Genomic DNA, 13631 nt, shown 5'->3' on the forward strand with positions numbered 1-13631 from the left:
GCTTCGTGCAAAAAGTTCACAAACAGGAAACAGTTGATGCAAATCAGTTAGCATGTTACAGGTTTTTAATCATGCGACTGACACTTCTTCCTGGGCAGTTAGAAGAACTGGGTAACATGTTTGAATTTAAATGTAGATTTTATATTTATTTTGTTTACTCGCTTGTTCCCGTGTATGCAAAAACGGGAAGAGTTCGAAAAAATGTCAGATCAATTTCTGGCGTTTGGGGTCTAATGACATGCATTACGGTTGTTCGTGCCTCCCTTCTCGCGTTGATCATGCGTTATCTTGACGGCTAACTATATGAATATATAACCCTCTGAATATCATTTATATGTTAGTCTAGCCTGGACAGTCCTGCAGAGTTTATAGAGGCGGTTCTGACATGTTACTCGGGACGTTCAGTCTGCTCAACGGTTCACCGCGTATGTTTTACTGGACATTCAGGTTTAGCACGGAGACTGTAATGTGAACTGAGAAAAGAAACAAACTTGATTCGGTCTCGGATAGCCATACCGGTTGAATAGCCATTCAAAAACAATAACCAGCCAACCAGCCACTCTGTGCATGCAAAATACGCCCTGATTATTTTGAGGATTTGTCGCTACTTCGTTCAATATTACAGCCGGCTGCAGCTCTTCTATCGAACATTTAGATTTTTCCATACTCGAGTGTTTGTGAAAGTATTGAAAATACTGTAGTAAGTTTGGCTTGTTGCGTTCCTTAATAATTTTGTATGCAAGATTTCATGACTGCACAAAACAAAACAAATATATGAGAAAGAAACTTCTGTTCAAACAAAAGTAGTACAGATGTCTTCGCTTGTGATAATCCTGACCGGGGTCCTAGCCTCAGGGTACACCGCTACAGCAGTCACAACGCAGGGTGACGTTTTCACCCACATCGACCTCGACGACCAGGTGTTCGAGGAAAACGTTCTTTTTCAGCAACCAACCATGACCCGCCCGCACTGTGCCGCTCTCTGCCAAAAGCAGGCTTGTTGTGTGACCTTCACCTTCTACCAGAATGTCTGCCGTGGTCATGATGCGTTGATGACCTCCAACAAGTCCTCCACGATCTTGTCTGGGGCGCGTTCCTTTGCTCGGAAAAACCACGCGGGTATGTTGACTGTACAGTTTGCACAATGGTGTTTTGGTCTGCTGTCAAAATGATAGTGTGCGTGTTCAAAAGGATACTGTCAAGCCTGCCCTACTGACCACCTCTTCATAAAAAACACCTTTGCTGACAACATTAGTATTTATCTATTTATTCATTTATTTATTAATTTATTTGATTATTTATTTGTTTCTGTATCTATCGATTTCTTTTTTTTTTTTTAATTTCTGTATCGATTTATTCATTTAAAAAGTTATTATTCATTAATTTATTCATATACTTATGTATTTATCTATTTACTTATTTTTATTTTCATTATTTTTTTATTTTTTATTTACATAATGATATTAATGAACTGATTTCTTTATTGATTTCTTTATTGATTTATTTATTATTTACTCATTATCATTATTTAAATTTTTTGTATTTCTTAATGTATCTGTTTGTTTCAGTTGAAGTTCGTCTGGTGGATGGGTACAACAATTACTCGGGACGAATAGAGGTCAAGCTGGGAGGGACGTGGGGGACGGTCTGCAGTGACCACTTTGACGAACTGGACGCAACAGTCTTCTGCAGACTCCTGGGTTTTTCGGGGAGCGGTGAACACGGTATATTGTGAGTATAATACATTGCACAATTGATTTTCCTTCTTTAAAATTTGTATAGCGTAAAACCAAAGACAAAGTCATGATATTGTCCGGTATTAGAGCAAACTGTCTTCGCAAAATCCTAACAACGTTTTCGCATCCACATCAAATATTAGCTAGCTTTCTCTGGCAAAGTATAATTTGAATTTTTTTATTAATCAAATAATTTCAGATTTGTATTACCACGGACCGAAACCGATTTTATGTTACATGTTCTGTTTTGATTCTTTTTGACACTCTTGCGTGACACTACGATATTAGTTTGTAATCTAACAATTTCATCACTGATATCTCTTTTTGATGATAGATATTAGATATTATTAATAACACAAAATTACTTTCAAAGGCCTGGAAGTTCCTTGTTGCTTTCTTCGATTTTGTCTTCATATTAATATCACTCCTAGTATTCCTGCATTGTCAATAGTATGCGCTACCTGCAAAAGCCCTATCTGAGGCCGCAGTTAAACCGAGAGAAAGAGATAGAAGAATGATGGAGAGAAGGGGTGGGTATGTGCGTTCGTGCGTGCATGCGTGTGTTCGTGCGGTAGCGCTTTTGAATTATTTCTCTTTTAATGTTTTTTTCTCGTATAACCTGACATGTAAACTAATGACGTCTGTTCATCAGATTGAAGTATAAGCCGATGCTTTAAACTATATCTGCACGCAGATGCAGGTTCATTGTCAATCACAACTTTCTATAAACAATCAACACACTTTGTGCATGACACATATCAATTTTGATAATGCAGATCGTTCTTAATTAATTAAACTTGATTGATATTGTCCAGGGAAAAGATCTGGGGAATTGGCGGAAGCCGCTTCTTCGGTCCGGGATCTGGGGACATCCTTATAGACGATCTGAACTGCACTGGGTATGAACAATGCCTGCATGGGTGCACCTTTACTGGCGCGGAGAATCAGAACTGTGTGCACGAGCAAGACTCAGGGGCTATATGTGGATGTAAGTGTATGTGGACATCTATGGTATACAGTACCGTACCATACAATACCATATAGACCATAGCATATCATACCGTACCGTACTATACCGCACCGTACCACACTGTACCGTATCGTACCATGCCGTGCCATATGCCATGACATACCTTTCACTACGATACGATACGATTGATACGATACGATACGATAAGATACATTACGTTACAATTCCATACTATACAATAAAATAAAAATACAATACAATACAAAAAATACAATACAATACAATACAATACAATACAACACAACACATTTCTGAAGTGCACCGGGTATGAACAATGCCTGCATAGGTGCTCCTTTACTGGCGCTCAGAATCAGAACGGTCAGCACGACCAAGACTCAGGCGCCAAATGTAAGCGTATGTGGACATCTATGGTAATATATGACTTTACAATACAATACAATACAATACAATACAAAAAATGACAAAAAATACAATACAAAACAATGCAATACAATACAATACAATACAAAACAATACATATTTATTGTCTGATTTGTGGGTACACAAAATGTTCTTTAGGCTCAAAATACACTGGAAATTAACACAGTAAATTAGGGATCACATTGCAAATAAAATCACAGCTAAATACTGCAATAAAACACACCTTTTTTTAATGTACAAAAAAAGTATTAACAAATCATGTTCTCCTGTTTTTGTTATCGGTCAATAAAATTAAAATATATAATCAATACACGAAAGAATGATCGCGGTAGGGGTTTTATTAACCGGTATCAGCTAGAGAAAGAGAGCAAGAAACAAGTCGCGTAAGGCGAAATTACTACATTTAGTCAAGCTGTGGAACTCACAGAATGAAACTGAACGCACTGCATTTTTGTCTTTCTGAGCGTGTTTTTAATCCACACATATCATATCTATATGTTTTTGGAATCAGCAGGAACCGACGAGGAATAAGATGAAAATGTTTTTAAATCGATTTCGGAAATTTAATTTTGATCATAATTTTTATATTTAAAATTTTCCGAGCTTGTTTTTAATCCGAATATAACATATTTATATGTTTATGGAATCAGAAAATGATGACGAATAAGATGAACGTAAATTTAGATCATTTTATAAAAATATAATTTTAATTACAATTTTCAGATTTTAAGCCTCCAAGCTGAAATGCAATACCGAAGTCCGGCTTTCGTCGAAGATTGCTTTACCAAAATTTCAACCAATTTGTTTGAAAAATGAGGGTGTGACAGTGCCGCCTCAACTTTTACAAAAAGCCGGATATGACGTCATCAAAAACATTTATCGAAAAAATGACAAAAACATCTGGGGATATCATACCCAGGAACTCTCATGTCAAATTTCATAAAGATCGGTTTAGTAGTTTACTCTGAATCGCTCTACACACACACACACACACACACACACACACACACACACACACACACACACACACACACACACACACACACACACACACACACACACACACACACACACACAGACAGACACACATACACCACGACCCTCGTCTCGATTCCCCCTCTATGTTAAAACATTTAGTCAAAACTTGACTAAATGTAAAAAGCAAGTGGCCAAACGCATTTGTAATCACAGCGCTGCAACATTATTTTAAATGAGAAAAAAAACCACCCATTGTAAAATGCAATCCAAAGCACTGGATGTTTCATTTTGCCCAAGTTCCATAAAGTCATCATTCTTGTTGTTGTTATTTTATTTTATTTGTTATTCTTGCAATCAAAATCGATTGGACTGATTTCTTTTCCGGCAGTTTCTCATAAAACCAGTGAAATGCCAGGCATGTCTAGTTAAAGCGAACACTGATGTACTCAAGTGTTAACACTGTCTTCCAGTGGCCATACGCCTGACGAACGGGTCCAGCCAGTACGAGGGTCGGGTGGAGGTGCGCATTGGACCGACTGCCTGGGTCCGGTAATATGTAGCTAGTCATCGGTCGGCTGACCGTGAAACTGACGGTGGGTCGACGTTGAACCGCAAAAGTCAGTAATATGAGCGCGAACAACTGCCGGTCCAACTGAAAACAGTCGCCCGACTGCGGTTGGGCTTACAGGCACCTTTTTCGGTCGATCGACCGCAGTGTCTCTACTTGTTTTAACTTTCTGAGCGTGTTTTTAATCCAAACATATCATATCTATATGTTTTTAGAATCAGGAACCGACAAGGAATAAGATGAAAGTGTTTTTAAATTGATTTGGACAATTTAATTTTGATAATAATTTTTTTATATTTAATTTTCAGAGCTTGTTTTTAATTCAAATATAACATATTTATATGTTTTTGGAATCAGCAAATGATGGAGAATAAGATGAACGTAAATTTGGATCGTTTTCTAAAAACAATATTTTTTTTACATTTTTCAGATTTTTAATGATCAAATTTTCTCACCCTGTCCTTTACCACCCACAAAAAAAATAAAAAATTTGAGTTTGGAAAAAAAAAGTTTAGGGTCGGCGCCGAAATTTAGATACCGGTACCGCCAAAACAGGACCGATGTTTACATCGGAAGTTGTAATGTTCTAAAAATACCACTGAGCGGCTGACTGTCTAGTCAGCCGACTGTCAGTGCTACCGCGCTGCACATATTACCCGTCAAAACACGGCCGGTCAGCAGACTGCAGTCAACTGACTTGACAGTCAGTCGACTGTGGTTGCTCGACCGTCCAAAATACGCTGTTCATATTACCGGCCCCTGGGGTACCGTGTGTAATGACGGCTGGGGCGCAGAGGAAACGCAGGTGCTCTGTCGGGAACTAGGGTACCCAAGGTAAGCGCACGACAGCACACATGCATGTACACTCGCACGTATATCCGTTCGCATGCGGTCAAACTTTTTATTTGTTGATCTATTAATGAATTTATTTTTCATTCATTTGTTCTGTGTTGGTCTTTTCTGATTATTGATTCACTTATTTATTGATTTGTTTATTGATTTATTTATTCATGTATTTATTCATTCATTCGTTCATTTATTCATTCATTCATTCATTTAGTTAGTTATTTACTCATTAATTGTTGTTGTGCCTTATTTATTTCATTTTCACACACTGCACTGGTTACCTATTCAAGCCCGCATTGACTACAAACTGTCCACCCTCTGCTTTAACTTCTTTTCTGGCTCGTCTCCTGCTTACTTCTCTGAACACCTCACCGTCTATTCTCCAGCAAGACAACTCCGTGCCTCTTCTGACTGTCGCATCCTTACCATGCCACACACCAAAACCAAAACATACGGACAACGCACTTTTACTTTCTGCGCACCCACACAATGGAATTCTCTCCCCTTTCACATCCGCCACTCTCAGTCACCCCAAACATTCAAACGAGCACTTAAAACGCACCTCTTCAAGAAATACAACCCCTGATTTTGTTTTCTCAGTCCATCAGCAGGCTACATGTAGTGTATTTGTTGTTTTTAGTGATTTTTCACTACCTATTTTATTCATGTTTTTATTACTTAGTTAGTGGAAGAATCTTTTGTAACGTATGTTTGATGGTGTATGCTTTTAATTAAGCGTTGTTGACTATGAATGTAGATGTAAATGCTTGTATAACTGTGTTTTAATTTTAAATGTGTCAAGCGCAAAGAGCATAATTGTAAAGTTATGATGTTGCGCTATATAAATGCTCATTTATTATTATTATTATTATTATTATTATTATTATTATTATTATTATTATTATTTAAGTTATTGAGACATCCCAGTGCACTAAGGGATTTATAGAGCAAATCGAGAAAATTCATTATTGAACGAAGCGCATAGCGCTGAGTTCAATAATTATTTTCGAGATTTGCTCTATAAATCCCTTAGTGCACTGGGATTGTTTCAATAACGATATTGTCGGTACCGCCAGAGAAAAAAGAAGATACAACACGCACATTTTGCTACGCGCATTTGAATAGGCATAACTGTGTGGTCAGGTCGTATAGAAGATCTACTTTTGTGTGGGCTGTCTCGTGTGTTGTGCTTTCATCACACGCAAACTCTTGTTTTAATTTCTGTTGGTAAATTCCAGTGTAGCGTTAAGCTAAACAGTGATGATCTTTCTCTCATTTGAACTCGGAGAAAGGACTGTGCTTTCAGTTATTTGCGGTTCGAAACCTTCATCGAGCTTCGACAGATTGACTGTGCAGAGTTGTGCCCCTTGCCAAGGTCGACGGAAAGCCCATTTTCAAAATAAACGTGGCATGTTTTTCGTGTGGTATCTTCCCTCATCGGGGAGTCTGGTACTAAATATGAACGGTAAGAATGCTCTGAACCCTACACGTATTATATCCCCATCGTTTTATCGTTCACATTTGCCTAACATGTTAATTTGCTGAGCGGGATTTATGTCGTCTGCTAGGCTATTGCACTGAGTCTCATTTCAAAAACAAAAATTGCTCGTCCCGTTGCACTGAGTCTGCACACATAAAGCAGGCTGGTAATAAGTCTTATATGTGGTAAGAACGTTCTAAACCCTACACGTTTTCGATTCCGATTGTTCTTGCCTTAAAATAAACGGAAAGCATTCATTTACTGAACAGATGCAGTCGTATTTCACTTTCAGTGTAGTCTGCTACGTGCTGATCTAGCTGCGACGTTATCGGAATAACACTTGTGTTTTCTGTTAGCTGCTGGGAATTGTATACTAACTCATCATTTGGTAATGTGGATAATAAGGTACATGCCACCAACATGGCATAATTATGAGAGGAATCTTCGCAAGTCGAAACTGAAAAATTAGACACAGCGGGTTCTATTTTTAGATCAGTGCAACTGTGGGCGGCACAGGCGCATGCAATCTGTCAGAAAAAAAACACTTCTGCTTTAATTGAAAAGCAGGACATTTATGGTCATAATCATTGGTATTGTGGAGAATATAAGCTACATGTCATTAATTAATTCTGAGGATGAGAGTACAGTCTCGCTTTGGCAAAGGGTGTAAGAATACGCTCTGTGGAAAAGTTAGCGCACTCCAGGAGTGCGCTAACAGATTTAAGCGCATCGCCATTAGCCAATCAACTGGTTCACATCAGTCATGTGACACCAGTACTTACTGACAATTATTATTATTTTATTGATATGATGTAATTTTGTCGATACCAAATTGACAAATGACCAGTTCGGCTCAACATGGTTGACTTTCTTCAATGTTTTGATCAAGAACCTTTTCTTAAACTTCGCCGGAATCTCGTCCTCCAATATCATCATCTCGCAAAGCATTTTAATGAAAATCCGGCAGCTTTGTTTATGTTCTTACTGCTCGTTGTCTTCTTATATTGTCGTCATTTTCACGAGTTTTCAATCATATAATCAGCGGGGTAACAAATAACACTGTCGCGCTTTTCGGGGAGCATATCGCCTTCGGTTTTCATCTTTATCAACCTCTGCCTTCGGCCTTGGCCAATTCAATAAAACTTTATTGTCTGAATGCAACCAACAGACATTTTTCTTTTGGCTCGTCTACAACATCACACAAAAACATACTCTCAGAACATATAGCCACATAAAGATGGTCGATAAAGATGAAACCGAAGACGATATGCGCCATCGGGCCAACAAAAAAGCTTATTTTATTGTCCTTCTATCGTTTACTTCTCTAATTTCGTGATTTTTTTTTAAATCATTATTATTTGCTGTATTGTTGCTTGTTTTGTTGTTGTTTCTTTCTTTCTTCCTTACTTCCTTTTTGTCGTCTTTGTCTGTTTTAAGTGAGAACGCGACGGTGTGGCCAGGAGCTTACTTCGGCCAGGGCGGCGGGGACATCTTCGTGGACACGGTGAGGTGTGAGGGTAACGAGCCAGCTCTGCTGCACTGTGACATCAACTGGCCAATGGGCAATCACAACTGTACACACAGCCAGGACGTGTGCGTCACCTGTGCCTGTAAGTGGGGTGAACCTTCTTCGTTCACGGGCTGAAACTTCCACGAAGACCCATAACACCTAACATAACGCAAGCCAATAGTAATGTAACAGGCAAATACCGCGTGGGATGGGTTTTTATGGTGGCGTGTCTACTGTGGGTTGTGGTGTCGTTTGGTGGGGTGTGGTGTCATATGGTGTGGTGTGGTGGTGTGTGGTGGGATGATGTGTGGTGTAGTCGAGGGTTAAGTTTTGTTGGTGATTTGTGTGTGTTTTGTTTTGGATTTGTATGACACTGTGCCAGGTATATATGTTACAGTTAATCTGTGAAACCAGGGAATACGTGTATTAACTAAACTATTTGAGGTAATACATGAATTAACCGTTTTTTTCCGTCAGTTAATTCATGTATTACCTAGTTAATACACGTATTCTCTGGTTTCACAGATTAACTGTAATATATATACTCATTTGTTCTGTTTTCTTTTCTTGCAGAGACCATCGACAGAAGAGGACAGAAAGCAGTCCGTGAAGGACACTTGCTAATCTACGCATAAAGACTGGCCTTAATTGAGTCTGAATGTGACTTTGCGAAGACTTTGCAAAGTCTTTTTTACTTAAAAATAAAGTGTCAAAGCTTCATGCAGCGAGCTTCGTGAAGATGACAACGTGAAGTCGATTTCGCCCAGTTCATATCAGGAATTAGGGCTTGAAAACAACTCCTTTATAAAACTGTTTTCCTTATTGCTGCAGATAAACTGTCTCGATGTAGCTAAGCGTACATTTTTTTCTCATATCTTTTTAAATGAGATTTTCTCCTATAGTTTGTGCTATTACGAACATGATTGTGTCTGCACTGATTGATAACGACAAAAAGAATACTATTCTGTATTATTGCCGTCTTCTTTCTAATCGGTTATTTTCTGGTTGACGTCTTTCTTCGGGCTGTTGCTGTAATGGCGGTGGTCGCTAAGTATTAATTGTTACAACAAAATAATGTACAAAACGTGAAAGCATGATTTTCTGACAAGTTTGTTTCTTCTAAGTTAATGAGAAAATGTGACTACAGAAGAGAACTTTTGTAAAGTGACAAATATATTTTGTACTTGTTCACATGTAATGTAAATGACAATGAATTTTAAGCACATTAATTTTGCATCGAAATACCCTCAATGAAGTATTCTGAACAATTGTACAAGGGCCTAAACGGACAGAAACAAGCAACACAAAAAATAAAACAAATTTCTGTAAGGCTAGAATCTTGGTCAAACATACTGGTATAAAAAAAATCATTAAAAAAATCTTAATTGTGACTACAGAAAGTTTGTGATTGTTAAATCATCTTCAAAACTATAGTTATTTATTTCCTGGTTGATATAGGCACCTGCCTGAGGATATCTTGCAAATATTTTGATCTTGATAAATGTATTTGTCGGACAACAGATAGTTTGTGATTTGCATGTTCAATATCAACTACAAACTTAGGACGAGCTTTATAAGGACGTGAACATGAAAGGCTCCATGAAAAACGATAACATGGAATTGCGTTGAAAATCAAAGGAAATAAGACAAAATAAAATGAACGAAATAATCTATAATCAATAAATAATATTAAATTCTAACGAGAATTTAACATAAGATAACTTGAGATGCTCCCAATATACGACATCTAACTGGTGGAACATATTGCAAACCCTGTATACCCCATGACCTGTATCCATGCGAGTTTCCATGTTTCGATTTGTACAGTAACACCTATTACACATCATCCTTTCTTGACCACCCCCTCCCCCTTTGTATTTAAAATTGGTAATGACGTGTTTGGTGTCATTACATTTGCTTCTAAGTACGTTGAAGGTTTATGTTAATAATAGAGAATGTGACCTATGGTTTTGCCACTATATATGACTAGGGTTCAGTCGTAAATGTTTGTTTTCTGCCTTCCTTGCTTGCTTTACTTACTTGTTTACTAACTTACTTGCTTACGTACGTACGTACTGACTGACTGATTCACTCACTCATTCCCTCACTCTCTCACTACAGTTGACCTCACTCACTCACTCAATTACTCACTCACTCACTCATTAACACACTCACTCACTCAATTACTCACTCGCACACTCATTAACACACTCACTCACTCATTAACACACTCATTCACTCTCTAGTTGACCTCACTCACTCACTACTGTTGACCTTACTCACTCACTCGCTCAAGTAGTCACTTACTCATTTACTCACTCACTCACTTAAGTACTCACTCACTCAATCACTCTCATTCACTCACCCACTCACCTAACAATGGCCGAGAAATGTCTCACGATCATGCTGCGGCCTGAACAATTATACAATTTTATCTCTGTTTTTATCAAATCTTGATTTCGTAGAGAGTTTTGCTTGTAGGTATTTGATTGGTCAGAGATTCTCTCCCCTCTCTGTCTGACTGTCTGTCTAGCTGTCTGTCTGTCTGATTCTGTTTCTGTCTCTCACGATGTTACTTGAGATAACATAATAATGAGGTTTTGCCTTCGATGTAGTGTCAATAAATTCGATTCCTTCCACTCGGCTCTCGAACATGTTTGTGCATGCGTGTGCGTGTGTGTGTGTGTGTGTGCGCGACGAGGCGTATATTTTGTTCTGCTGTAACCCTCTTGACAATAAAGTATGCTCAGTTCTGAGAGAGCAAACAGAAAGTTTTCACAGCAAAGTTCAAGCGTTGAATGGAGCTTTAAAGGTTATACAATCATTATAGGTGGGGTTTCACCCCGTGATCGCTGTACAGAATCCTGTGCATGATTCTCAGCCCTATCTTTTCTAACTAAAATCGAACTAAATAGCATTCTCTCAAGCGTGCATTCCAAAGCACACCCACATGCAGGCTGCTTATCTAAGGAAAAAAGCAAAACAATTGTACTCAACTTTTCCAGGCAAACTAACTAAGCTAACATTATTTTGCCTTGAAGTAGATCACCAGATATCCTCGGAAGTCGACCTGGGTTATACTGAGTTCCTCTACATCCAGCAGATTCGTAGAGCGATGTCAGCAAACCTTTGGATCACCAGATGTCCATGGGACTGCCTGAAGTCGACCTCGGTTATCCCGAGTTCCTCTACATCCAGCAGATTACTAGAGCAATGTCGGCCAACCTTTCTACAGATCAAACGGAAAGCATGGCAATCTGATAAAAGAGAAAAACAAGATTAGTTCCAAGTCGTGGTTAACTTTAATGTCCAAACTCGTCTAACTACCTTTAACTAAAATTTAACTATATACCATTCTCTCACGCGTGCATTCCCAAGCACACCCACAGACAGGATGCCAATCTAATGAAAGCAAAAACAAATTATACTCAACTTTTCCAGGCAAACTAACTAAGCTAACATTATTTGGCCTTGAAGTAGATCACCAGAAGTCGACCTCGGTTATTCCGAGTTTCTTTACATCCAGCAGATTCCTATGTTGGCCAACCTTTCAGCAGATCAAACTGTAAGCATGGCAATCTGATAAAAGAGAATAACAAGAGTAGTGCCAAGTCGTTTGTTTGTTTGTTTGTTTGCTTAACGCCCAACCGACCACGAAGGGCCATATCAGGGCGGTGCTGCTTTGACATATAACGTGCGCCACACACAAGACAGAAGTCGCAGCACAGGCTTCATGTCTCACCCAGTCACATTATTCTGACACCGGACCAACCAATCCTAGCACTAACCCCATAATGCCAGACGCCAGGCGGAGCAGCCACTAGATTGCCAATTTTAAAGTCTTAGGTATGACCCGGCCACGACCTCCCGATCACGGGGCGGACGCCTTACCACTAGGCCAACCGTGCCGGTAGTGCCAAGTCGTGTTTAACATTTAATATCCAAACACATCTAACTACCTTTCTAACTAAATACCATTCTTTCACGCGTGCATTCCCAAGCTATTACGCTGGCAATCTTTATTGACCGATGTTTTATACTCAAGGATGAAGATTTCAGGCTGACCCCTAGTCCACTGAAAATCTCTGGAATTCACTGTTCTCACGTGCAACTGGTCGCACCATTGTTCACGGGACACTGTCGGATTCGTGATTGTTCACAAAAAACGAGGCAGACGTTCACGACAAAAATGACCATCTCTTCTGTACGCTGGTCATCGTCTTAGCAGACATCACTAGACTAGCTGTTGATCGCAACAATAGAAAACCCATGCATTCTGGTCAGTGTCTGCAACAAAATATATAAGAACATGGCAATAAATACACAAATTATCAGATGGGAAACATTCACTGAAACGGGGTTACCACCAGATAAGAGCTTTTCATAGATCGCGGTAAATGAGACCTTTCTAATTCTGTAAAAACTTTGATAAGAAAATTGAAAGATTAAACATAATTTTCTAGAGGAAAAGGGTGTACATCATTCTAAGCATTGTCTCATTGGCACAAAGCAGACGACAGCAAATTCCTTGAGTCATCTAATTTTGGTTGCGCATGATATTTAATACTTCAAAAAGGCCATTTCCTTTTATTTGAACAGACCGAATGAAGGCGAAAATTGAAATTTCAAAGAACTGAAAAGAAGAGAAATGCACACAGCAATGAGTTTTGACAAAGACGGGACAAACCTTACAGTGCACGTGTCTCCATTTTTGCTGTGCTGGTTCACAAAGAAGCGCTCTTGGCTGAGAAAATTCTTACATGTTATGCGCTTAATAACGTCAAAAATGGCTAACATTTCATGGTATCAGTTGCAGAAATCTGATTGGTCAGTCACTTTTGATTTCCTTATTTGGTACAAGTTCGGCCAGGCGAAGGTTTGTTTTCCTTTTTACATTTAGTCAAGTTTTGACTAAATGTTTTAACATAGAGGGGAAATCGAGACGAGGGTCGTGGTGTATGTGTGTGTGTGTCTGTGTGTGTGTGTGTGTGTGTCTGTCTGTCTTTCTGTGTGTGTGTGTGTGTGTGTGTGTGTCTGTCTGTCTTTCTGTGTGTGTGTGTGTGTGTGTAGAGTGATTCAGACCAAACTACTGGACCGATCTT

At 38.9% G+C, this 13631-nt stretch overlaps 1 protein-coding gene across 1 annotated transcript; it reads left to right on the plus strand.

Annotated features, from left to right (window-relative positions):
- The first annotated feature begins 751 nt into the window (after positions 1 to 751).
- LOC138962655 (scavenger receptor cysteine-rich domain-containing group B protein-like) lies at positions 752 to 11166 on the plus strand. The gene is made up of 7 exons (XM_070334553.1): positions 752 to 1119; positions 1569 to 1731; positions 2552 to 2724; positions 4596 to 4664; positions 5452 to 5527; positions 8457 to 8629; positions 9103 to 11166. Coding segments are annotated over exons 1-7 (963 nt in total). The 5' UTR covers positions 752 to 812; the 3' UTR covers positions 9105 to 11166.
- Positions 11167 to 13631: the final 2465 nt, after the last annotated feature.

Source organism: Littorina saxatilis, linkage group LG3 (assembly GCF_037325665.1).
Source record: "Littorina saxatilis isolate snail1 linkage group LG3, US_GU_Lsax_2.0, whole genome shotgun sequence".
Lineage (NCBI taxonomy): Eukaryota > Metazoa > Mollusca > Gastropoda > Littorinimorpha > Littorinidae > Littorina > Littorina saxatilis.